At 45.2% G+C, this 18,895-nt stretch overlaps 1 protein-coding gene across 2 annotated transcripts in view; it reads right to left on the bottom strand.

Annotated features, from left to right (window-relative positions):
* The window catches only part of SORD (sorbitol dehydrogenase), a 57,318-nt gene that overhangs the window by 27,636 nt on the left and 10,787 nt on the right, over nucleotides 1–18,895 (bottom strand). The window contains exons 1-3 of one of the 2 annotated variants that reach the window (XM_055132502.1): nucleotides 13,941–14,417; nucleotides 11,336–11,369; nucleotides 7,312–7,476 (exon numbers count right to left, since the gene is read on the bottom strand). In XM_055132502.1, the coding sequence (XP_054988477.1) occupies nucleotides 7,312–7,476; nucleotides 11,336–11,369; nucleotides 13,941–13,979 (238 nt within the window). In that variant the 5' untranslated portion in view covers nucleotides 13,980–14,417. Of the gene's footprint in view, nucleotides 1–7,311; nucleotides 7,477–11,335; nucleotides 11,370–13,940; nucleotides 14,418–18,895 lie in introns of those variants that run through there. The other variant, XM_004609798.2, reaches the window with a different exon arrangement.

Genomic DNA, 18,895 nt, shown 5'->3' with positions numbered 1-18,895 from the left:
TTACTGAAAGGAATGAATGGGACAATCAGAAGGAAGTAGCTCAGAACTGTGCTTCCTAAGCCATTAGCATTTGAGCATTTGTCATTTGTTTTTCTGCCTTCAAGTTTGGGTCATTTCAAAGTAGCATTCCTTAGCTTAACTGATCTAATCTTTCAAATTCATTGCCTGGGGCTTATTAAAACCTAAGGTAGCTTGAGATTTCACTCCAATGGCCCTGTGCCAGCAGGAAGCAGCTCCAGAACATGGAACTTTGACCATTTTCCGTTTAAACTTCGACCATTTTCCCTTTAAAGATTTAAGGTGGTGAAATCTCTAGGGGAATATGATATAGGTAAATAGATTAAGGAAACACCCCTCCCCTCTCCCAAAAATCCCTTCCAATTGCCCTGTAGTGAGTGCAAACCCCGTTTATGTAGGAACTCTGCTCCCTTTAAAATCCTTTTGGGTCGACTGCCACTACTCCAACTTAGCCTTGAATGAGGAAGTGTAGGCCAGAATCTGTGATTTCTCTTCTTCAGTCATTACTGGCCCTGCAGGTATCAAGGCCCAGCTCCGCTCGGGGCTTGGAGCACATCTCCAGAGTCAAAGGGAACTAGTAACTCCTCATCCATATGCATTGGAAGAGCAAGTCTGGGTCAGGTGCCATAAGTCTGCCACCCTCGAACCTTGGTGGAGAGGTCCTTACATCATGATCCTGACCACACACCAACTGCTCTGAAGGTAGACGGAATCAAAACCTGGGTCTACAGTAAAAGCTGCCTACCCTCTTGGAAACAGAATGATACCGACTAGTAGCGTGTCCAGACAAAGGGAGATGACTCCCTTCAAGATAAAACTGAAGAAAGTGACTGAAAGGAACCATGGGAAGGGCATGGGTTATTCTCTATTTCTCCATGCTCTCAGTGACAGCTGTAGAACGAGCTCCTGACATGCCCTAGTTTTGTCACTGGATACTTTCTGATACTGAGACAGGTAGAATTGACCTTGATCTGTGCCAGTTATGGCTCACGCTGGGACTTGTGTCTGTTCAGGGACCTACAACTTGCAAAGTTCCCCCTACCAAGCCTATTGTAACCAAACTATACAGTGGCCTCCCAGAGATCATACCACAGGTCAGCTAGAAGAGTCCCTATACGGGGACCCAACAATACTTGACTTGTTTGCACATAATCCCTTGCTTGTTCCCCTCCTACCTTGCTAATTCCAGTCCTTCTGAATTGTGTTTAATGGTAAAGATTGTGCTACAGGTATATTGTTATAGAAAGGGAACTGGAAAAGTCAACTTGTCACCCTGATCCCATCTCACCTGGGACCCCTAGTGCTCCTGTTTTTGCTCCTGACCATGGGCCCCCGAATCCTGAACAAGCTAGTGGTTTTTGTTAAGGACAGAATATGGTTTTGAGGCAGAAATACCAATACATTAATGATCCAGTGGCTGAGGAAGATTCCTCAGTATAGTTCAGAGAAAAGGAGGGAATGTGAGGGCAAGATTAACGCCATGACAGGCTGCAGCTAACATTACGTCTCAACTAGGCCTCAGTTTCTGTTTTCCCAAAGCAGAACTTGCAGTTTCTGATAAACTTCCAGTTGAGTAATTTGCCTAGTTGAGGAACTGGGCAGTGGGGTCTGGCCAGTCATGAGGCCCTTTTCAGAAAAACCTCAAATTGTTCATTGCTGACCACTGTTGTAATAGGGCCAATGTTAAAAATAACCCAGTATATAAACTGCTCTTAACTTTGAAGCCTATATAAACCACACTGGGGTCCTTGTCAAGACTCCACTGTGTTGGATGAGACTTGAACCCCAGCTCTAGCTAGCAATAAAGCTCCTTTGCTTTTGCATTATTGTGTGCGGACTTGATCTCTCCACGACTGGGGATCCGAAACTCAGGCACAACAAATATGAAGGTATTTTTTTTCCTATCTTGGAAACCTGTAGCAAGGCCTTTATAGACATTATAGACATAGACAGTTATATATATATATATAACATATATTTATATATATTATATTATATATATTTTATATATAATATATCCACCTCTCAGAGAGCCCAGCAAGCTACCAAGAGTATCCCGCCTGCATGGGCAGAGCCTGGCAAGCTACCCGTGGCATATTCAATATGCCAAAAACAGTAACGATAGGTCTCATTCCCTGACCCTGAAAGAACCTCCAATCATTGGGAAAGATGAGTAAGGACAGGCTGCTAAAATCTCAGGGCTGGGAGGAATAGAGATGTTACTGGTGCCTACTCGAGTAAATCGACAAACAATGGGATGACAGTGATACAGTGATACAGCCATAGTGATATTAGACATGACTTCTAATATCACTATGGAGCCAGAAACGAGGTTTCCACTCCTGCCTGCTGAGCAGAACTGAAAGTAATGCTCAGGCTTGCAAAACCGCAGACTCCTCTCCCCCTCCTCTCCATCTCACTAGTCCTCCTCTCTCCTACCTTATTATAAAAAATTTCAGATGTACAGCATTATTGTGATAATTTCCCATCATGTAGTAAGGTTGAAAGAACTTGGAACAAGTTAAAGAACTCAGTGCATGGCCAGATTTAGATTCTTCACCAACCACTCACCTAATTCACTTGATCATATCGATCCCACCATCATTCCTCTATCCCAAGTCTTCTTCATTCATCAGTCATCTCTGCTGATACATTTCAGAGAAGGTTGCAGGGACTAGTACATCTTGTGGGTCTAGGAATGTAGCTAAGCAGTACAGTATTTGTCTTGTACTAGTGAGGCCCTAGTAGTAGAGTCTAGCAGAGAGTAGACCCTAGCAGAGAGTCTCTTGCCCACACGCCTGGCTGTCTTCCCCGGGAGCCCATTCCCTCCCCACCCCAAGCAGAGCTCCCGGAGGCTGAAGACTACCCGAACCTAGCTACAGCCATGCTGGAGGCCCCTCTCCACACGTTCGGACAGGCCTCAGACATGATGGTACCGGCAGAGGAACCCAGGTGTGTGTAATCCCATCAACGGCCAACATCCAGAGAGAGACTTAAAAGCAAGCTCTCAGAAGATATCTTGTAGCCTACTTCTCCCTCTGGGAAAAACTGGCAATCTTTTGAGAGTTTCCTGCCCACATGGGACAGCCTTGCAAGCTTCCCATGGTGTATTCATATGCAAAATCCAGTAACAAGCTGGATCTCATTCTCCTGATCCTGAAGAGCCCCCAGTGCAACATCGTTAGGAGGGCCAAGTCAAGATAGACTTCTAAGATCTCAGGGAAAGGACAAAATGAGAGCACGCCTCTCATTTGATGAGCACGCCTGAGAAATCGGTGATTAACGGGATTTTGTGATTCATGATTCGTGAGTAAGGCCCTGGGTTCCCTTCCCGACACCATTTTTTAAAAAATTACATTTAGGGGTTAGAATGTTAGTACAGTGGGTCGGGCTTTTGCCTTGCAAGTGGTGGACCTGAGTTTGATCCCCAGCATCCTATATGATCTCCTGAGCACCACCAGGAGTAACTGCTGAGTGCAAAGTCAGGAATAACCCCCATGCATTGCCAGATATTGGCCCAAACACAAACAAAAGAAAATTACATTTCATCCTTAACTATGTCCACCTGCATATAATTAATTAGGCTTATTAACACCTTTCTGTTTGTGGACCTTTTTCTTGGTGGGGGAGACATCTGTTTGTGTTCAGGGCTGAAGCCTACCTCTATGCTCAAGGATCACTCCTGGTGGGGTCTGAGGGACCATATAAAGTGCGGGGATAAAACCCAGATTGTTGCACCGTTGGGCAGTAATCTGGGTTTTATCCTTTACTATTGTTGGGCAAGTGTCCCTAGCTGTTGCACTGTCTCTCTGGCTCTATGGTCTTTTATAAAGAGGATAATTTGGTAGGTGGAAAAGATAGTTTAACCCCATTCATCACATGGAGTTAAATCCCCAGCACCACAAGGTCCCCTAAGCAAGATAGGAGCTACCCTCACAGAGTCCTGAACACCACCAATATGGTTTCAAAAACCAAAACTTAAAAAAAGGTAAAATTTGGCATCCGAGAGATAGTCCAGGGGGTTTAGGCTCTTGCCTTGCAAGTGGTCACCGGCCACAACCCTATTTGGAATTTCAGGCACCATATATGGTCCCCTGGGCATGGTCAGGGACCACTTTTGAGCACAGAGCCAGGAATAGACCCTGAGTACTACCAGGTGTGACTCCCTCAAACAAAACAAGTAAAACTTGAATACTAATGAAATGCACAAATCTTAAGTGGTTCTTAGATGATTTTGATAAATGCATCGACCTATGTAAAATAGCCCCTATATATATTTTTAAATTTTATTGATTCACTGTGAGATATGGTTACAAGCTTTCACGTTTGGTTACAATCACACAATGATCAAACACCCATCCCTCCACGAGTGCACATTCCCCACCACCAATATTCCCAGTATACTCCCACCTTTCCCACCTTCCCATTGCCTCCACGGCAGACAATATTCCCCATACTCCCTCTCTACTTTTGAATAGCCCCTATCTTGATACAGGCCAAGACCCAGATCTCAGAAATTTCATCCCTTTAGCGTCCCTTCTCCATTAAGTCCCCACCCCCATGCCTAGACCGGTGTTCTAGAAGAGTTAGGATTCTTCTGGGCCTGAGGGGTGGGAGAAAAGGCCAAGAGAGTCTGTGGGAGGTCTGCTCTTTATTGCACAAGCCTGTTAAGTCTTTTGTTAAAAGCAACCACCAAAACTCGTCCAGGCACACTGCATAGTCAGTGCTCATTGAAGGCAGTGGTGGTCAATACTGCCAAGTCAACTTCCTGGCCTAAACTATGTTCCTCTGCCTGTCCATCTATTTTGTTCCTTTTTTAAAATCTGGGGCCAGACCACGCCGGCTGAGGAAGGGAAGTATCCTTCTTTCTCGGTTTTGTTTTCCCTTTTTTGGGAAGAAGTGGCGTGGTGTCTGCCATATTATGAGGACTATTAAGCAGGTATGAACTTGGTGGCGCGGGAAGGAGAAAAAAAGGTGTTATGAACTTGAAACAGTGGGATGCTTGGGCAGTCTCGGGCCGGGACCAATACCGGCTCTCGCTCCGCCGAGATTTGACCCGAGTGGCCACACTTTTGTGAGGCCACTTTGCTGCTGATCGTCCACGATCTGGAGGCCAGCTAGACTACTTTTGGTCCCAGCCATTGCCACATACTGCCCCAGGAAGGGAAATGATGCAATTTCTAACATAAATCTCCCTGGACTTAATTACTAAATTACTAAAATACTGAATTCCTAAACCGCGCGGCCGCGGTAGCTGCATATCTCTTCATTCTCAGCAATGGAAAACTAACTATCAAATGCTTCCTTGTCAGTAGGGCTGTTTTTCTTGGGGGGGTGGGAAACTCCAACAACAATAGTGAGTTTTGTGTTGAAATATGGAATGTAATCAAGGTAAAGAGAAAATGAATTGAAATTTATCAGTTATGCAGTCGGGGGTGGGGGGTGGGGGGTGGGAGGTATACTGGGGTTTTGGTGGTGGAATATGGGAACTGGTGAACGGATGGGTTTTTGAGCATTGTATAACTGAGACTAAGTCTGAGAACTTTGTAACTTTCCACATGGTGATTCAATAAAATAAATAACTTATATGAAAAAAAAAATCTGGGGCCAGAGAGATAAGGCAGCGGGCAGAGAACTTGCCTTGGATGTGATCAACCTGGGTTCAATCTCTAGTACCCCAGATGGTCCCCCTGCCCTGCCAGGTGTGATCCCTAAGTGCAGAGCCAGGAGGAAGCACTGAGCATGACCAGGTGAGGCCCAAGGGAGGGGAGGGGGTCAGGGAAAACAATAAGGGCCACAAGGCTCTTGTTTTTCAGTGGTTGGTGTTTATGTATATGCTGATACTTGGTTCCCTTTACTATAAGCACTTAGGGACTACCTCATTTCAATTTTCTTTCTTTTATTTTTTGTTTGTGTTTGGGCCACATCTTGCGATGCTCAGGGGTTACTCCTGGGACTGTGCTCAGTAATCACTCCTAGAAATGTTTGGGGAACCATATGGGATACCAGGGACTGAAGCAAGGTCAGCCAAGTGTAAGGCAAACACCCTGCCTGCTTGTACTATGGCTCCCACCCCTCAATTTTATTTTTTTTTGTGGGGAATGGCACTCAGGAGGGGGGTGTCCACTGGCAATATTTTTGTGCAGTTGGTGATTGAATGTAATGACCTGAGAATGTGATGATCCTTGGAACCTGTGATGACAAAAGTACCTGGGTCACCTGTAGTGATGAGATCCTCCAGGGCTGCACCCAGCAGTGCTCAGGGGACAAGAAGGGTCTGGGAATTTATCCTAGTGCATGCTAAGGTATGTGCCCTAAATGCTGTACTATTTTACAGCCCCTCAGATTGACTTTTATATTTCCTCAAGGCACCCAGCATAAAGCTGGACTTGTTATAGATGCTTACTAAGCAGCTGTTACCACTTAAATTGAAAGAGCCCCATTCCTTGTAATAACATATTTAGGAACCTCATCCCACAGGAATGACCAATCAGTAGCTGCTGGAAGTCATATGCCTTTCACCTTGAAATCACCTGCAAAACACTTGCACCAAGACCACTTGCACCAATGATGGAGAACCTGACTCAACATCTCAGTGTCCTCAGAGCCCTTCAATTCCTGTCCATGCAACTTGGCTTAGAAATCATTGTAACTAAGCTAGGCCAGCACTCCTGCCAACCGCTGTCCCCCAATCTAATGTCAGCTCCAGGTTGGGCAGTGTCTCATGAGCAGAGGATGATTAAAGCTGATAGCTGGTTAGGCCAAGCCAGCCTGGATTAATTCACTTAATTGCAGCATATCACAGTCTGCCACAGCTGAGAATTCCTTCCACTGGGAGAATACATAAGTAAATAGTGGTGGTTTTCCAGTCATCCCATAAAATAAAATTTACCCAAGGCCCTGGTTCTTGGCAAGTGAAGACAGATTGTGTCTCCCATGCCAGGACTGTTTCCCCAAACTGTTACCTTGTTTGTTTCCCACTTGTCTTCAGGTGTTGGGTTAACTGTCCCATCCTCAGGGAGCCAGGGTCTGGGGACAACACCCAGACCACACCCTGTATTCTGTGTTCTCTTCCACTACTCTAAAAACCACTGTAATGAACCACTGATATGAAGGATCTAAATCATGGGCTGCCTGTCCCCAGGTCTGCTGCCACAGAGGAAGGAAAGACTGAGGCATGTGGGAACACCGCACAGTGCATGTTTAACAGAGGGCCCGGCTCCAAAAAAGTGCATACACACAAGTCTGCATGCAATGATCTAAAAATTAATTCAGCAGAAGGGATTTGCTGACCTGGTTTTAGGTGCTTGACTGACGATCCCACTTTTACAACAGTTCCTGAGGCTTCATGCCCCAGCACCATTGGTTTTTTCACGATAAAATCCCCAATTCGACCATTTTGCCAGTAGTGAACATCTGAGCCACAAATTCCAACCGAGTGCATCTTCAGCAACACCTCTGGAAGAGAAAGGAGAGGAAGATAAGAGAGGGCTGGAAGCAGTCCCCTCCCTCTGACCACCCCAGCACTTTCCCTGAAAAAGAGAGAGGGCATGTTATCAAAGGTCAGGCACAAAGCTGAGAGCAGAGGAAAGCAGCTAAATAACAACTTTAACTATTTCAAAGCATAAAAGAAAAAGAAAAACATACACAGATCAAAGTAACTGCTTCCATATGTCAACTTAGGCGATGGTTTCATAAACATTAGATGTTGTGAAGATTATTTTAAATGTGACTAACACTTCTGCATACTAACACTTCTACTGCATTCATGTTAGCTAAGTTAGAGAGACGATCAAAATATCCATAATGATTAAACATATAAGGTGTGATGTATAGGTTTAGTCAATTTACAGAGATTCATTCCTAGAGATAGAAAGAGTGGAGACTGGGGGCCAGAGCGATAAGATAGTGGGTAGGGCTCTTGTCTTGCATGTGGCCGACCTGAGTTCAATCCCTGGCATCCCATATGGTATCTCAAGCACTGTCAGGAGTAATTCCTGAGTGCAGAGCCAGGAGTAACCCCTGAGTATTGCTGAGTGTGGCCCAAAATACTAAAAAAAAAGAGAAAGTGAGGAATGGGCAAAATGAGGATCAAAATCACAAACTTCCACTTATAAGGGAAAAAATGTGGGGCTAGGGAGAGTTAGAAGAGCTAGAGTATGCTTTGCATGCTGGAGGCCTGGGTTCTTTCCTGGCACCACATGGTCCTGAGCAACAAGCTAGAAATAGCCCCTGAGCACTACTAGGTATGACCCAGAAAAAGGTTCTCATAATAAAAAAAATTGTAGGTATGCATCATGGCACATTTTAACTAGTTTTACCAGAATGATCATTTTGCAATATATACAAATTATTATCAAATCCTAGTCAAAAGGAGCAGGCGCTTTGTTTTTTTCACTGCTGTCTCTGAACACCTGTCCCTGGCCAACTCTGGGATCTTATTAAATATCTTTTGCATCAATAAATAAAGGACAGTAAATAAACAATTTAATTCGCACGGCAGAGTCTGGCAAGCTCCCCATGGCATATTCGATATGCCAAAAACAGTAACTATGATAGGTCTCAATCCCTTGACCCTGAAAGAGCCTCCAATGCAGAAGGACGAGTAAAGAGAGGCTGCTAAAATCTCAGGGCTGGACAAATGGAGATGTTACTGGTGCCCGCTCGAGCAAATCGATGAACAATGGGATGACAGTGATACTGTGATACGTATTGTATATTTGAAATGAACACAATGTTATATGTCAGTCAACACTGAGTATATTACCCTCCATAATGTGGGAAAACCTCACATAACCAACTGAAAGCCTTAAGAAACTGAAGGAATTCTCCTTTAGATAGTATTATCACCTTTACCTGAACGTCCAGACCTCTGATGGGCCCACAAAATTTCAGATTTGTTCATCCCCATATTCATGCGAGCCAATTCCTTAAGACAAATCTACTGAGCCAGAGGTGTGGCTCACACACTTTCCTAATATATGTGAGGTTCTGTGTTTGATCCCGGCATGACACAAAAATAATAAACCTCTTCCTTTTCTCTGTATTACATGTGTAATATCATGCAAAAAGCTATAAAACAAATTAAACTGTCTCTGTTTTTCTGGAGAACCCTGATACACTGAAAAAAAAAACCAAGATGTTATTAGTAAAAATAATTGTATTAACTACACAATAAAAGAGATAACACAGAGATTAAGGCACTTATCTTGCATGTGGTCAACCCCAGTTTGACCCCCTGGCATCATCTATGATCCCTGAGCACTGCCAGGAGAGTGATCCCTGAGTGCAGAACCAGGAGTCAGCCCTGAGCTCTGTTTGGCTTCCAAAATGAAAAAGAGAACAGGGGGAAAAATATTGTGGGTGGTGAGTATGCCCTGATTATTATCTATTTATAGAGAAAACTGGCAGAATCTGGGGCTGTGTCAACACCTAGTGTGAGTACCAGGCTTCGTTCCTCATGCCTACTGTTTTCTTTAAAAGTACTGCTTTAGTTTAAACCATCCAAAGATTTCAACTGGTATTCTCTCTTCAGAGGTTTGAATGAAGCGAGATTTGGTGGTATTTTTGTTGTCAACTTTCCAAATTTAAAATAATGATGCTGTCAAGAGCTTTTACTGAAAAAAGCAATAAAGGATTACTGGCCTCTTTTGACCAAAATGACCATGACACAGCAATCTCCCTGAGAAAAGGCCCTGCCTTAAAAAAACAAAGAGACCCACAGCTCTGCTATTCAGTCAGTTGTCTCACAGGTTACCCTTGCCACGGGCAACCCACTGGGTGTGGCTCTGGAGGACCTGATCTGTCCTTGGCTTTGGGAAAGTGAGTATGAAATGACAAGTGAATTCCTGAGATCCCAGATAGGAAACAATCTTTTGGGTTAGGAAATTTAGCTTAAAGAGTCCTGTCCTGGGGCTGGAGAGATAGCACAGCGGGTAGGGCATTTGCCTTGCACGCGACCGACCCGGGTTCGAATCCCAGCATCCCATATGGTCCCCTGAGCACTGTCAGGGGTGATTCCTGAGTGCAGAGCCAGGAGTAACCCCTGTGCATCGCCGGGTGTGAACCAAAAAAAAAAAAAAAAAAAAGAGTCCTGTCCTGCAGTTACCAATTTGTAATTAGTATTAAATAATTAAATTTGACTAACAAGAACCCTCAGTCTCATGTACCTTAGGGGTCCCCCTTCGAGCCCAAGCATAGCAAGAGACTGGAAGAGCGGGAGCAAAATCCTGGGGTAGAGAGATGCAGCTCCAAGTGTTCTGGGTGAATGATGGGTGACTCTGAGGTCACTATGGGGTGCCTCTTTCACGTGGTATTGTGGTGAAACCACAAAAAGCCCTAATTATACATCACTTTGCTAACCAATGATAGAAATGGCTATTGTCTGTGTTTTTCTCTCTCCAAGTCAATAACTCAGTTGATCTTTGAACCTGCAGGAAAGCTGCTTTCAATCTTCTTTTCACACAGAAGCTTCCTTCAATTGAGGGGTGAGGAGAGCTGAGGTGGGGGGAAGCACATGTGAAGGGAGAGTTGAGTGACTGTCAGCCACTCTGCTCCTGCAGCCTCAATTCAAGGTCCTGTAGACTAGCGGCCAAAGAGAGCCCAACAGGCTGAGTGCATGTTGTGCAGAGGGGAGGCAGGCCTGGGTTTGATCCCAGCACCTCATGGTGTTCAGAGCACTGCAGGAAGTGATTCTCGAGTGCAGAGCTGGGGGTAGCTTCTGAGCAGCATCTGGTAAAGTCCCCAATAATACTGACCCCAGTGTCCTGTGGAGTAGAAATAAGTGGACTCTGGGGATGGGAGGGGTTGAAATCTGTCCTCAGGAATCTGTCTGTATGAACTTTCCAGGTTAACCCCACCGGATTGAGTTTATTAGCTCAATCCAACAGGGTCTTAAGCACTGTGAGAGTCAAGAAGGAATAGAGCAAAGGTATCGTGAGCCCTGCTCCAGTGTGCTCACCCATTTCTGCACCTGATTATCAGGGTAGTGGGAGACACCAGCAGCCCCTCCCATCCCCACCAACCAGATGCTTCTCGGATGCTCCACTCATCGAGAACTGGTCTAGTGCAGACTGAGTCCTGAGGATTCAACCCTTTGCAGAGGTTGGGACTAGACAACCCCTTAGCAGTTTATGATAAGATAACACAAATCAGTCATTAAGACAGAAGAGAAACAATTCTACCTTTGAGCAATAAACTGAAAACAAGCATGGGCATAGGTTTTAGTGGAGAAGATATTAACACGTAGGAAAAGGCAGCAAAGCACATGCAGGATGAACACCACAACATATAAAATACAACCCCCCCAAGGGCTTACCATTCTGGCCTGGTTCAGGGATAGGATAGTTCTCCTAAAGAAAATAAAACAGAAAAAAAATCCTTTAGCATGAACAATAATTTCTATCCTGAATATTTTTTCATCATTTAAAGTGAAAGTGGAGAACTGGAGAAATAATACAGGGGTTAAGATTTTAGGGCTGGAGTCGGTAGGACACTTACATTGCTTGCAACTGACCCAGATTTGATCCCCAGCATACCATATGGTCCCCTGAGCCTGCCAAGAGTGATCCCTGAGTAATTCCTGAGTACTGGCGGGTGTGGCCAAAAAGCAAAAGAAAAAGGCTTTTTCCTTGCACATAGCTGACCCCGATTCAATCCCCAATAGCATATATGGTTCCTAAGAATCACCAGGAGTGATCCTTGTGCACCGGAACAGGAGTTAGCCCTGAACACTGCCAGATGTGGCTCAAAGGCCAAAAAATAAAATAAAATGAGAGTGGAGTTTCATTCAGCTATTTCTAGGCTAGCTTGTATGGTGACTGAAGGGAAGTCAGAGGGACTCCTGAGCACTGTGGCTTCTAATGGCCAACCTCACCGCAGCCCGCCATGGCACTTTGCCCAAGGTTAAGAAAAAAGGGTGCTATATGCACCTACAGGCACAATTTAGAAACTGTACCCAGGTCTCAAGCACTACCTTCTCTACCAGATGCTTCTGTCCAAGAAAAACATTTTTAGATTTGTTTGGTCTGGCAAATGCATCCAGGGAAAGCAGGAGGGTGCCCTGGCACCTGAACCTGAGGGTTTTTCTCACCAGACAGGTTGGAGACAGAGTGATGCTTCCTTCCAAAATATTTGGTGGAATTGGAGGCCCCTGTGAACACTCTCAGAGGTTCAAAATGCAGCCTCTTTTTTTTTTTTTTTTTTTTTTGCTTTGGGTCACACCCAGCGATGCTCAGGGGTTACTCCTGGCTCTGCATTCAGGAATTACTCCTGGCAGTGCTTGGGGAACCATATGGGATGCCAGAGATTGAACCAAGATTGGTCGTGTGCAAGGCAAACGCCCTACTGCTCTACTATTGCTTCGGCCCCATAGCCTGACTCTTTTTTTTTTTTTGAGTATTTTTAAGTATTTTTAAGGTGTAGAAGGCAGAGGAGAGAGAGAGAGAGGGAGAGAGAGAGACAGAGAGAGAGAGAGAGAGAGAGAGAGAGAGAGAGAGAGAGAGAGAGAGAGAGAAATGCACTCAAGAGAGAACAGGACTTCTCCAGGGGCGGAGAGAGCCCCGACACACATTCTAGCATTAGACACGAAAGCATGAAAGTACATCACTCAAGAGGGGAGATGCGGGTGACCATATGCTCAGGCGCCACATGTGCTCGGCCATGTGGGTGAAAGCAGCACATGGGCTCTGGCAGCATATGTGCCATAGATTGATTCTTTTTTTTTTTTTTTCTTTTTGGGTCACACCCAGCGATGCTCAGGGGTTACTCCTGGCTCTGCACTCAGGAATTACTCCTGGCGGTGCTTGGGGGACCATATGGGATGCCGGGGATCGAACCTGGGTCGGCCGCGTGCAAGGCAAACGCCCTACCGCTGTGCTATCGCTCCGGCCCATAGATTGATTCTTTATGTACTTCATACACTCCCTTATTCCTCAGTCCTCAACACAGCAAGTCCTTAAGCCTGCCTCTCTCTAGGTGCCTCTTATCTTATCACTACTAAATGCTTCATAGGATTCAATGTGTGACTTGAAAATTAACATGTGAAATCCTACGAAGATTCATAGGATCCTTCAAGAATCTTTCACTGGTACTGGGAAATGTACACTGGTGGAGGGATGGGTGTTGGAATACAGTTTGACTGAAATCCAATCATGAACAGCTTTGTAAGGGTCTATCTCACACACGCACAAAAGCAGCCTGAGCAATTCTGCCACTGCTGCTGATTATATATAGTCTATTAAGGGCTTTTTGTTGTTGTTGTTGTCATTGCCAAATATTTAGGAATTCCTGATGACAAAGGGGAAAAGCACTGAAGGCCACATCCAAGTGTTTGTTGATTTAATTCTTTGAAGGCAGCCAAGAAGAGGAAGGACTGAGAACTGCACATAGCACCCATAGGCACCAGTTTGGGGGGCTTTCCACAGTAGCAGCCCTGCTGTCTCCTCCGCCCACTGTGCAGATGAATACCCTATGGCTGGGAAGTTAAGTAATTTGGCCAAGGTCAAACCATGAGAGCAGATAAATGATAAATCAGGGCTACATCTGGTTATGTGTGACTCCTAAACCTGCTCCCTCCATATCCCCCAGAACTCTCCAAGATAAAGCAAGCCTTCTATTTTCCTTCCCTAGGGGTGATGCAAGAAGCTATCAGTCAGGCCATGTGAATATGAGAACTGCAAGGCATCACTATTGTCACCTCCAGAAAGTGTCCCTTAGATGCTCTTATAGGTAGCTAGCACCCTGCTACTCTAGTAACATCAGATGCAAACCACAGTCCATGCCTTTGAGCTCTTGCATATCAAGTCCAGAGGCCCAGGGTTCCTACTCGTTGAATACCCACCCAACAGAGGCTCACCACAGAGGTCTGAGGTTCTCTCCTTTCCTATGTTATGCCCTATAAAAAATATAAAGACGATGCGCGCATGGGAGGGGGTGATGTGATGATGTGTTGTGTTGCTCATGGGCTCTCCGGGCAGCACTCTCTCTCTCTCTCTCTCTCTCTCTCTCTCTCTCTCTCTCTCTCTCTCCCTCTCTCTCTCTCTCTCTCCGCTCTCGTTCGGTTCTCTCGAGCTGCTGTGTATGGACTGTATTGGGATGGCTTCACCTTGTGCTCCACTTCTGTGTGTGCCACTGTGCTCTCTTCTGTCTGTCTCTCTATCTTTGTCTCTGTCTTTGTAATCTCTCCTCTGGTCTCTTCTGACCTCTCTCTGTCTCTGTTGTCTGTCTTTTCTCTTGCTTCTGTGTCTTCTCTCCGTTTCTGTGTCTTCTCCTGTATCTTCTGTCTTGCCTCTGTGTCTTCTCTCTGCTTCTGTCTCTTCTCTGTGCTTCTGTCTTACCTCTGCCTTTCTGTCTTGCCTCTGCCTCTAGTCCTCTTAATCTTAGTTTATACAGCAATCATATAGGGTAGTGGCACAAAGGTGGGTTGAACATTAACAAATCAACAAAGAAGGGTAAGACTATTTCTCCAGGAGATTAACAAAATCTCATCTAAGGAGATTACTCCAGATTACTAGGAGATTCGCTCAAGGATCCAAACAAGGGTGTATCACTTTCTTCCTTCTTCAGCTAGTAATCCACTTAAATGGTTATAGTAAATTTATTTCTAATATTTCTAGCAATGTCATTCTGTATGAACATAGTAAGAGATATATCAGATTTAAAGTTTGGTTCTTCCCACAACACCCAAAAGAAAAGAGAGATATCAAATTGGAATGCCCCGCCACAGAGACGGGGTGGGGTGGGGGGATCAAACTGGGGGGGTGGGAGGGATACTGGGTTCATTGGTGGTGGAGAATGGACACTGGTGGAGGGATGGGCTCTTAAACATTGCATGAGGGAAAAACAAGAACAAAAATGTGTGAATCTGTAACTGTACCCTCACTGTGACTCACTAATTAAAAAATAAATAAAAAAAAATAAAGTTTGGTTCTTCCTGAGGACATCTCACTGTATGTTCCGGACCTCAGTCCTCAGGCCAGGTTAGTCTTCCTAACCCCATCAGGGTCCTAGTCTCGTGGTTACTTTTGGATTATGACAGTATTTGTTTATTACTATGCTCTCAACTTATAATTGACTATTGTGGCACTTTGGCCTGGCCCATTTCGATGCCAGGGTAGCTCAGAGCTTGCCCTGAATCCATTCAGTCCCTTGTCAGAACCGTGCTTTTGGGGTGCTAGGAACTAAGGGCAACTGAGTGAGAAAGCAGATGCCCAGGAGTAAATATTATTGGGATCAATCAGCTCCCAAGTTACAAAGCATAATATTAACTGTCTTCCTGTGTCCATACAGAAAGGACATTGCTTTAAGGTAAGCTAAATTCCCTGCAGCAAGGCTGAAAGGACAAACCCAATGTTATCCTACAGTGCCCTTTCAACCGAAACAGCTCAGTGCAAACTTGAACTCCAGTCTCTAGGGATGCCAGTTTCCATGTGGTAATGCTTAGGCTGATGAGCTGACACTGACCAGCTTCTCAGATTCACCTAACTGCTCTTTGCACACAACACCTCCTGTCACCCTCACAGCAACCCTATGATTATTATCCCATCTTCCTTATGTGAGGCTAAGGAATCAGAAATTTAAGACACTGCTAAGATAGTAGATGATAGAGTTGAATCCATCCTGACATGGGTAAACTATTTCAGGCAACTTTTCATCTCTTCGGAATTTAAATGGGAGCAAGGGGAAGGAAGGAGGGAGGGAAGGAGGGAGGAAGGGAGAGAGAGAGGGAGGAAGGAATGAAGAAAGGAAGGAAGGAAGGAAGGAAGGAAGGAAGGAAGGAAGGAAGGAAGGAAGGAAGGAAGGAAGGAAGGAAGGAAGGAAGGAAGGAAGGAGAGAGTGAAGGAGGGAAGGAAGGAAGGAAAGAGAGAAAGAGGGAGGGAAGGAGGGAAGAAAAGAAGGAAGGAAAAAAGGAAGGAGGGAAGAAAGAAAAGAAGAGGGAGGGAAGGAAGGAAGAAAGGAAGGAAGGAGGGAAGAAAGGAAGAAAAGAGGGAGGGAAGGAAGGAAGGAAGGAAGGAAGGAAGGAAGGAAGGAAGGAAGGAAGGAAGGAAGGAAGGAAGGAAGAAAAGAAAAGAGGGAGGGAAGGAAGGAGAGAATAAAGGAAGAAAGGAAAAGAGGGAGGGAGGGAAGGAAGGAAGGAAGGAAGGAAGGAAGGAAGGAAGGAAGGAAGGAAGGAAGGAAGGAAGGAAGGAAGGAAGGAAGGAAGGAAGGAAGGAAGGAAGGAAAGACCCACCTAAAAGCAGGCAAGACAGGTCACAAAAATCTTTTGTTAATGACGTTGCTGGTCTCACATCTAATATTGTATGACATCAGGGACCACTGTGTAAAGATGCTTCTATTATACTGTGTGTAATTTTTTATTTTTAGACCACATCCAAAGGTGCTGAGTAGACTATGCAGTTCTGGAGATCAAACTTGGGCCCCTTGCATGCACTCAGCTTTTTTGATTATCTTACCGACACTAAATGGGGTAAAATTTTAAGCTACAGGTTACATTGAAAGTAAAGATTAAGGCCTTTGTTTTAAGTCTGGAACAACAGCCCACTCTCCTTCTCAATGCTGTACAGTAGGCAACTTCCCAGACACTGGGAATTCCACGGCCCACTCTTCACAGCCTTGCCTCCAACCAGGCCAAGCCTTAACACCCCATTTCCACAGATAAAGAGGCAGTAATATGCAAGCTCAAAACAAGAGTAGGCCCACTAAATAGACTCTAGAGATTACCACCATAAATATTTGTTAGAGATAAGATTCTGGCTACGCCTTGCGGACAAAACTGCAGTGACTCTTCTAGACACTAGAGGGTGGTATGCTCACAGCCTTCTCTCCACAGTGCACGCACAGATTTCTGGAAAATGCATTTTGCTTTTTGGTTTTTGAGCCGCACAGTGCTGTGCTAGTGGGACTTGGGGTGGTGGTTGTGGTGGTGGTGGGGGTTGATGCTCTTGGAGACATGTGGTGCTGGGAATTGAACCCAGGGACTCACACATTCAAGGCAAATGTTCTACCACTGAGCCACACTCCCAGCCACATTCTCGCATTCTGGAGAATTTAAGTACCTCTTCCCCACAAACTAATTTTCCTTCTCTTTCTTTTGTCTTTTTTTTTTTTTTTTTTGCCCACAATGGGATGGGGGGAGTTGGGAGTCACACCCACACACCCAGCAGTGTTCAGGGGCGATTCCTAGCTTTTTGTTCAGGAGTGACTGCTGGTAGTCCTGAGCTTGGGTATGTGGTACTGGGGATGGGAGCAGAATCAGTCACATGCAAGGCTAGCAGCGCCTTACTTCCTTACCCCTCTAGCATTCTTTGTAACTGATTTGCATCACAGAACTGGGCTTGGCTCCTGCATCTCTCTCTCTGCAGGAGACATGCCTCCTAAGCACCCAAGCTGTCTTCAAATTTGTAAATATTATCCCAAGCCTGGCAGTGGAGCTCAGAATGCTTTAAAAAGTTATCACAGCAAGTTACTAAGAAAACTGCTCTTCACTTGTGGGTCCTGAATATGACATTGGTTACAATCCGTCTCACTTAATCTCCTTTTCTAGCTCAGATTTCAGTAGTGATATTCTTTGTTAGCCTTTTTCTCATTTACCCAAGTCCCTTAGCTCCTCGGAGATGTTGGACTAGCATCTTAGTCCCTCAGCTCCTTGCTTCATGCCCAAGGCAATCTGAAGCATGATCATTTATAATCCTGCTCAGATTTCTCATCTTTCTGTGAGTGATATTAATAAGGAGATAAGAGAAGTAACTGTTCTCTCCTGTGGTTTTTGGTCAGAAAAGTCTCTATATATTGGGGCCAAAGAGATAGTGTAATGGTTAGGGCACTTGCTTTGCACATGGCTGACCTGAGATTCGATCCCCGGAATCCCATATGATCCCCTGAGCACCACCAGAAGCAATTCCTGGGTGCAGAGGCAGGAGTAACATTTGAGCATCATTGGGTATGCCCACCACTGCTCCATTCCTCCCCCCGGCCCCACAAATAAAAAGCTTGTATCACACCTCCCTTCTAAGGCCCTCAGGGCCCCCTCACTGCAATTCTCCCCCCCCCCCCCAACACACACATATACACACACACCACATACACAACAACAACTGTTTAAATCAGAAATTCCCAAGCTTATTTGACCTACATTTTTCCCTTTTCAGGAGAAAAAAACACCTCATCCCCGCCCCTCCCCAATCTAATTTTTTTAAGCAAACACAGCAGTCCCCCAACTGCACTGGAGGCTACTACTTCTCCCTCCCCCCTCCACATCATCCTGGGTTGTACCCTGTCCCCTTGGAGAAACACTAATTTAAATCATGGGACTACTTCAAGAAAAACCTCTGTGGGCACATAAAGCTCTCTCAGGTATCCTAACTACCTCATGTGTCCTAAATGGAACTGTCCCTTCCCTTCCCTGAAAACATTTTCTCAGACTAGCCCTTATTCATACTTCCTCACCGTCCCTTTCCTCTCCTGCATCTGAGGCACATCGTCCCTGGTGGCAGCAAGGCATCTCCTCACGAGAAGTCAGAAGAAGATACACCTGCCCTCCACTGGCAGTGCTCAGTGATGTGAAGAACTTGGACTCAGGCATTATCTGCCCATGTGCTAACCACGCTCTCTTCCATTCACTGAGTAATGACCACAGTTACGTAACCTGTTTGTGTGCTCAATTTCTTCCTCTGGACCAAGATCAGAAGAGAAGACAGACACAGACTAAGTTTTGATGACAAAAGAGAAAATCAAAATTGCCATTGATCTATAATTAGCTCCCGGTGAGGCTGACTCTGCTCTGGATAACCTCGACTTTTTCTTTTTGAAAAGAGCCACGTTTTAAAATTTTATTTGGGGGAGAAGTTCTTCCCTCATTTTCATGTCAGTATGAAGAGAA

This window comes from Sorex araneus, chromosome 3, assembly GCF_027595985.1.
Source record: "Sorex araneus isolate mSorAra2 chromosome 3, mSorAra2.pri, whole genome shotgun sequence".
In the NCBI taxonomy this organism is placed as follows: Eukaryota; Metazoa; Chordata; class Mammalia; order Eulipotyphla; family Soricidae; genus Sorex; species Sorex araneus.
The sequence above is the reverse complement of the archived record's forward strand: the minus strand, read 5'-3'. Positions and strand labels throughout refer to the sequence as shown.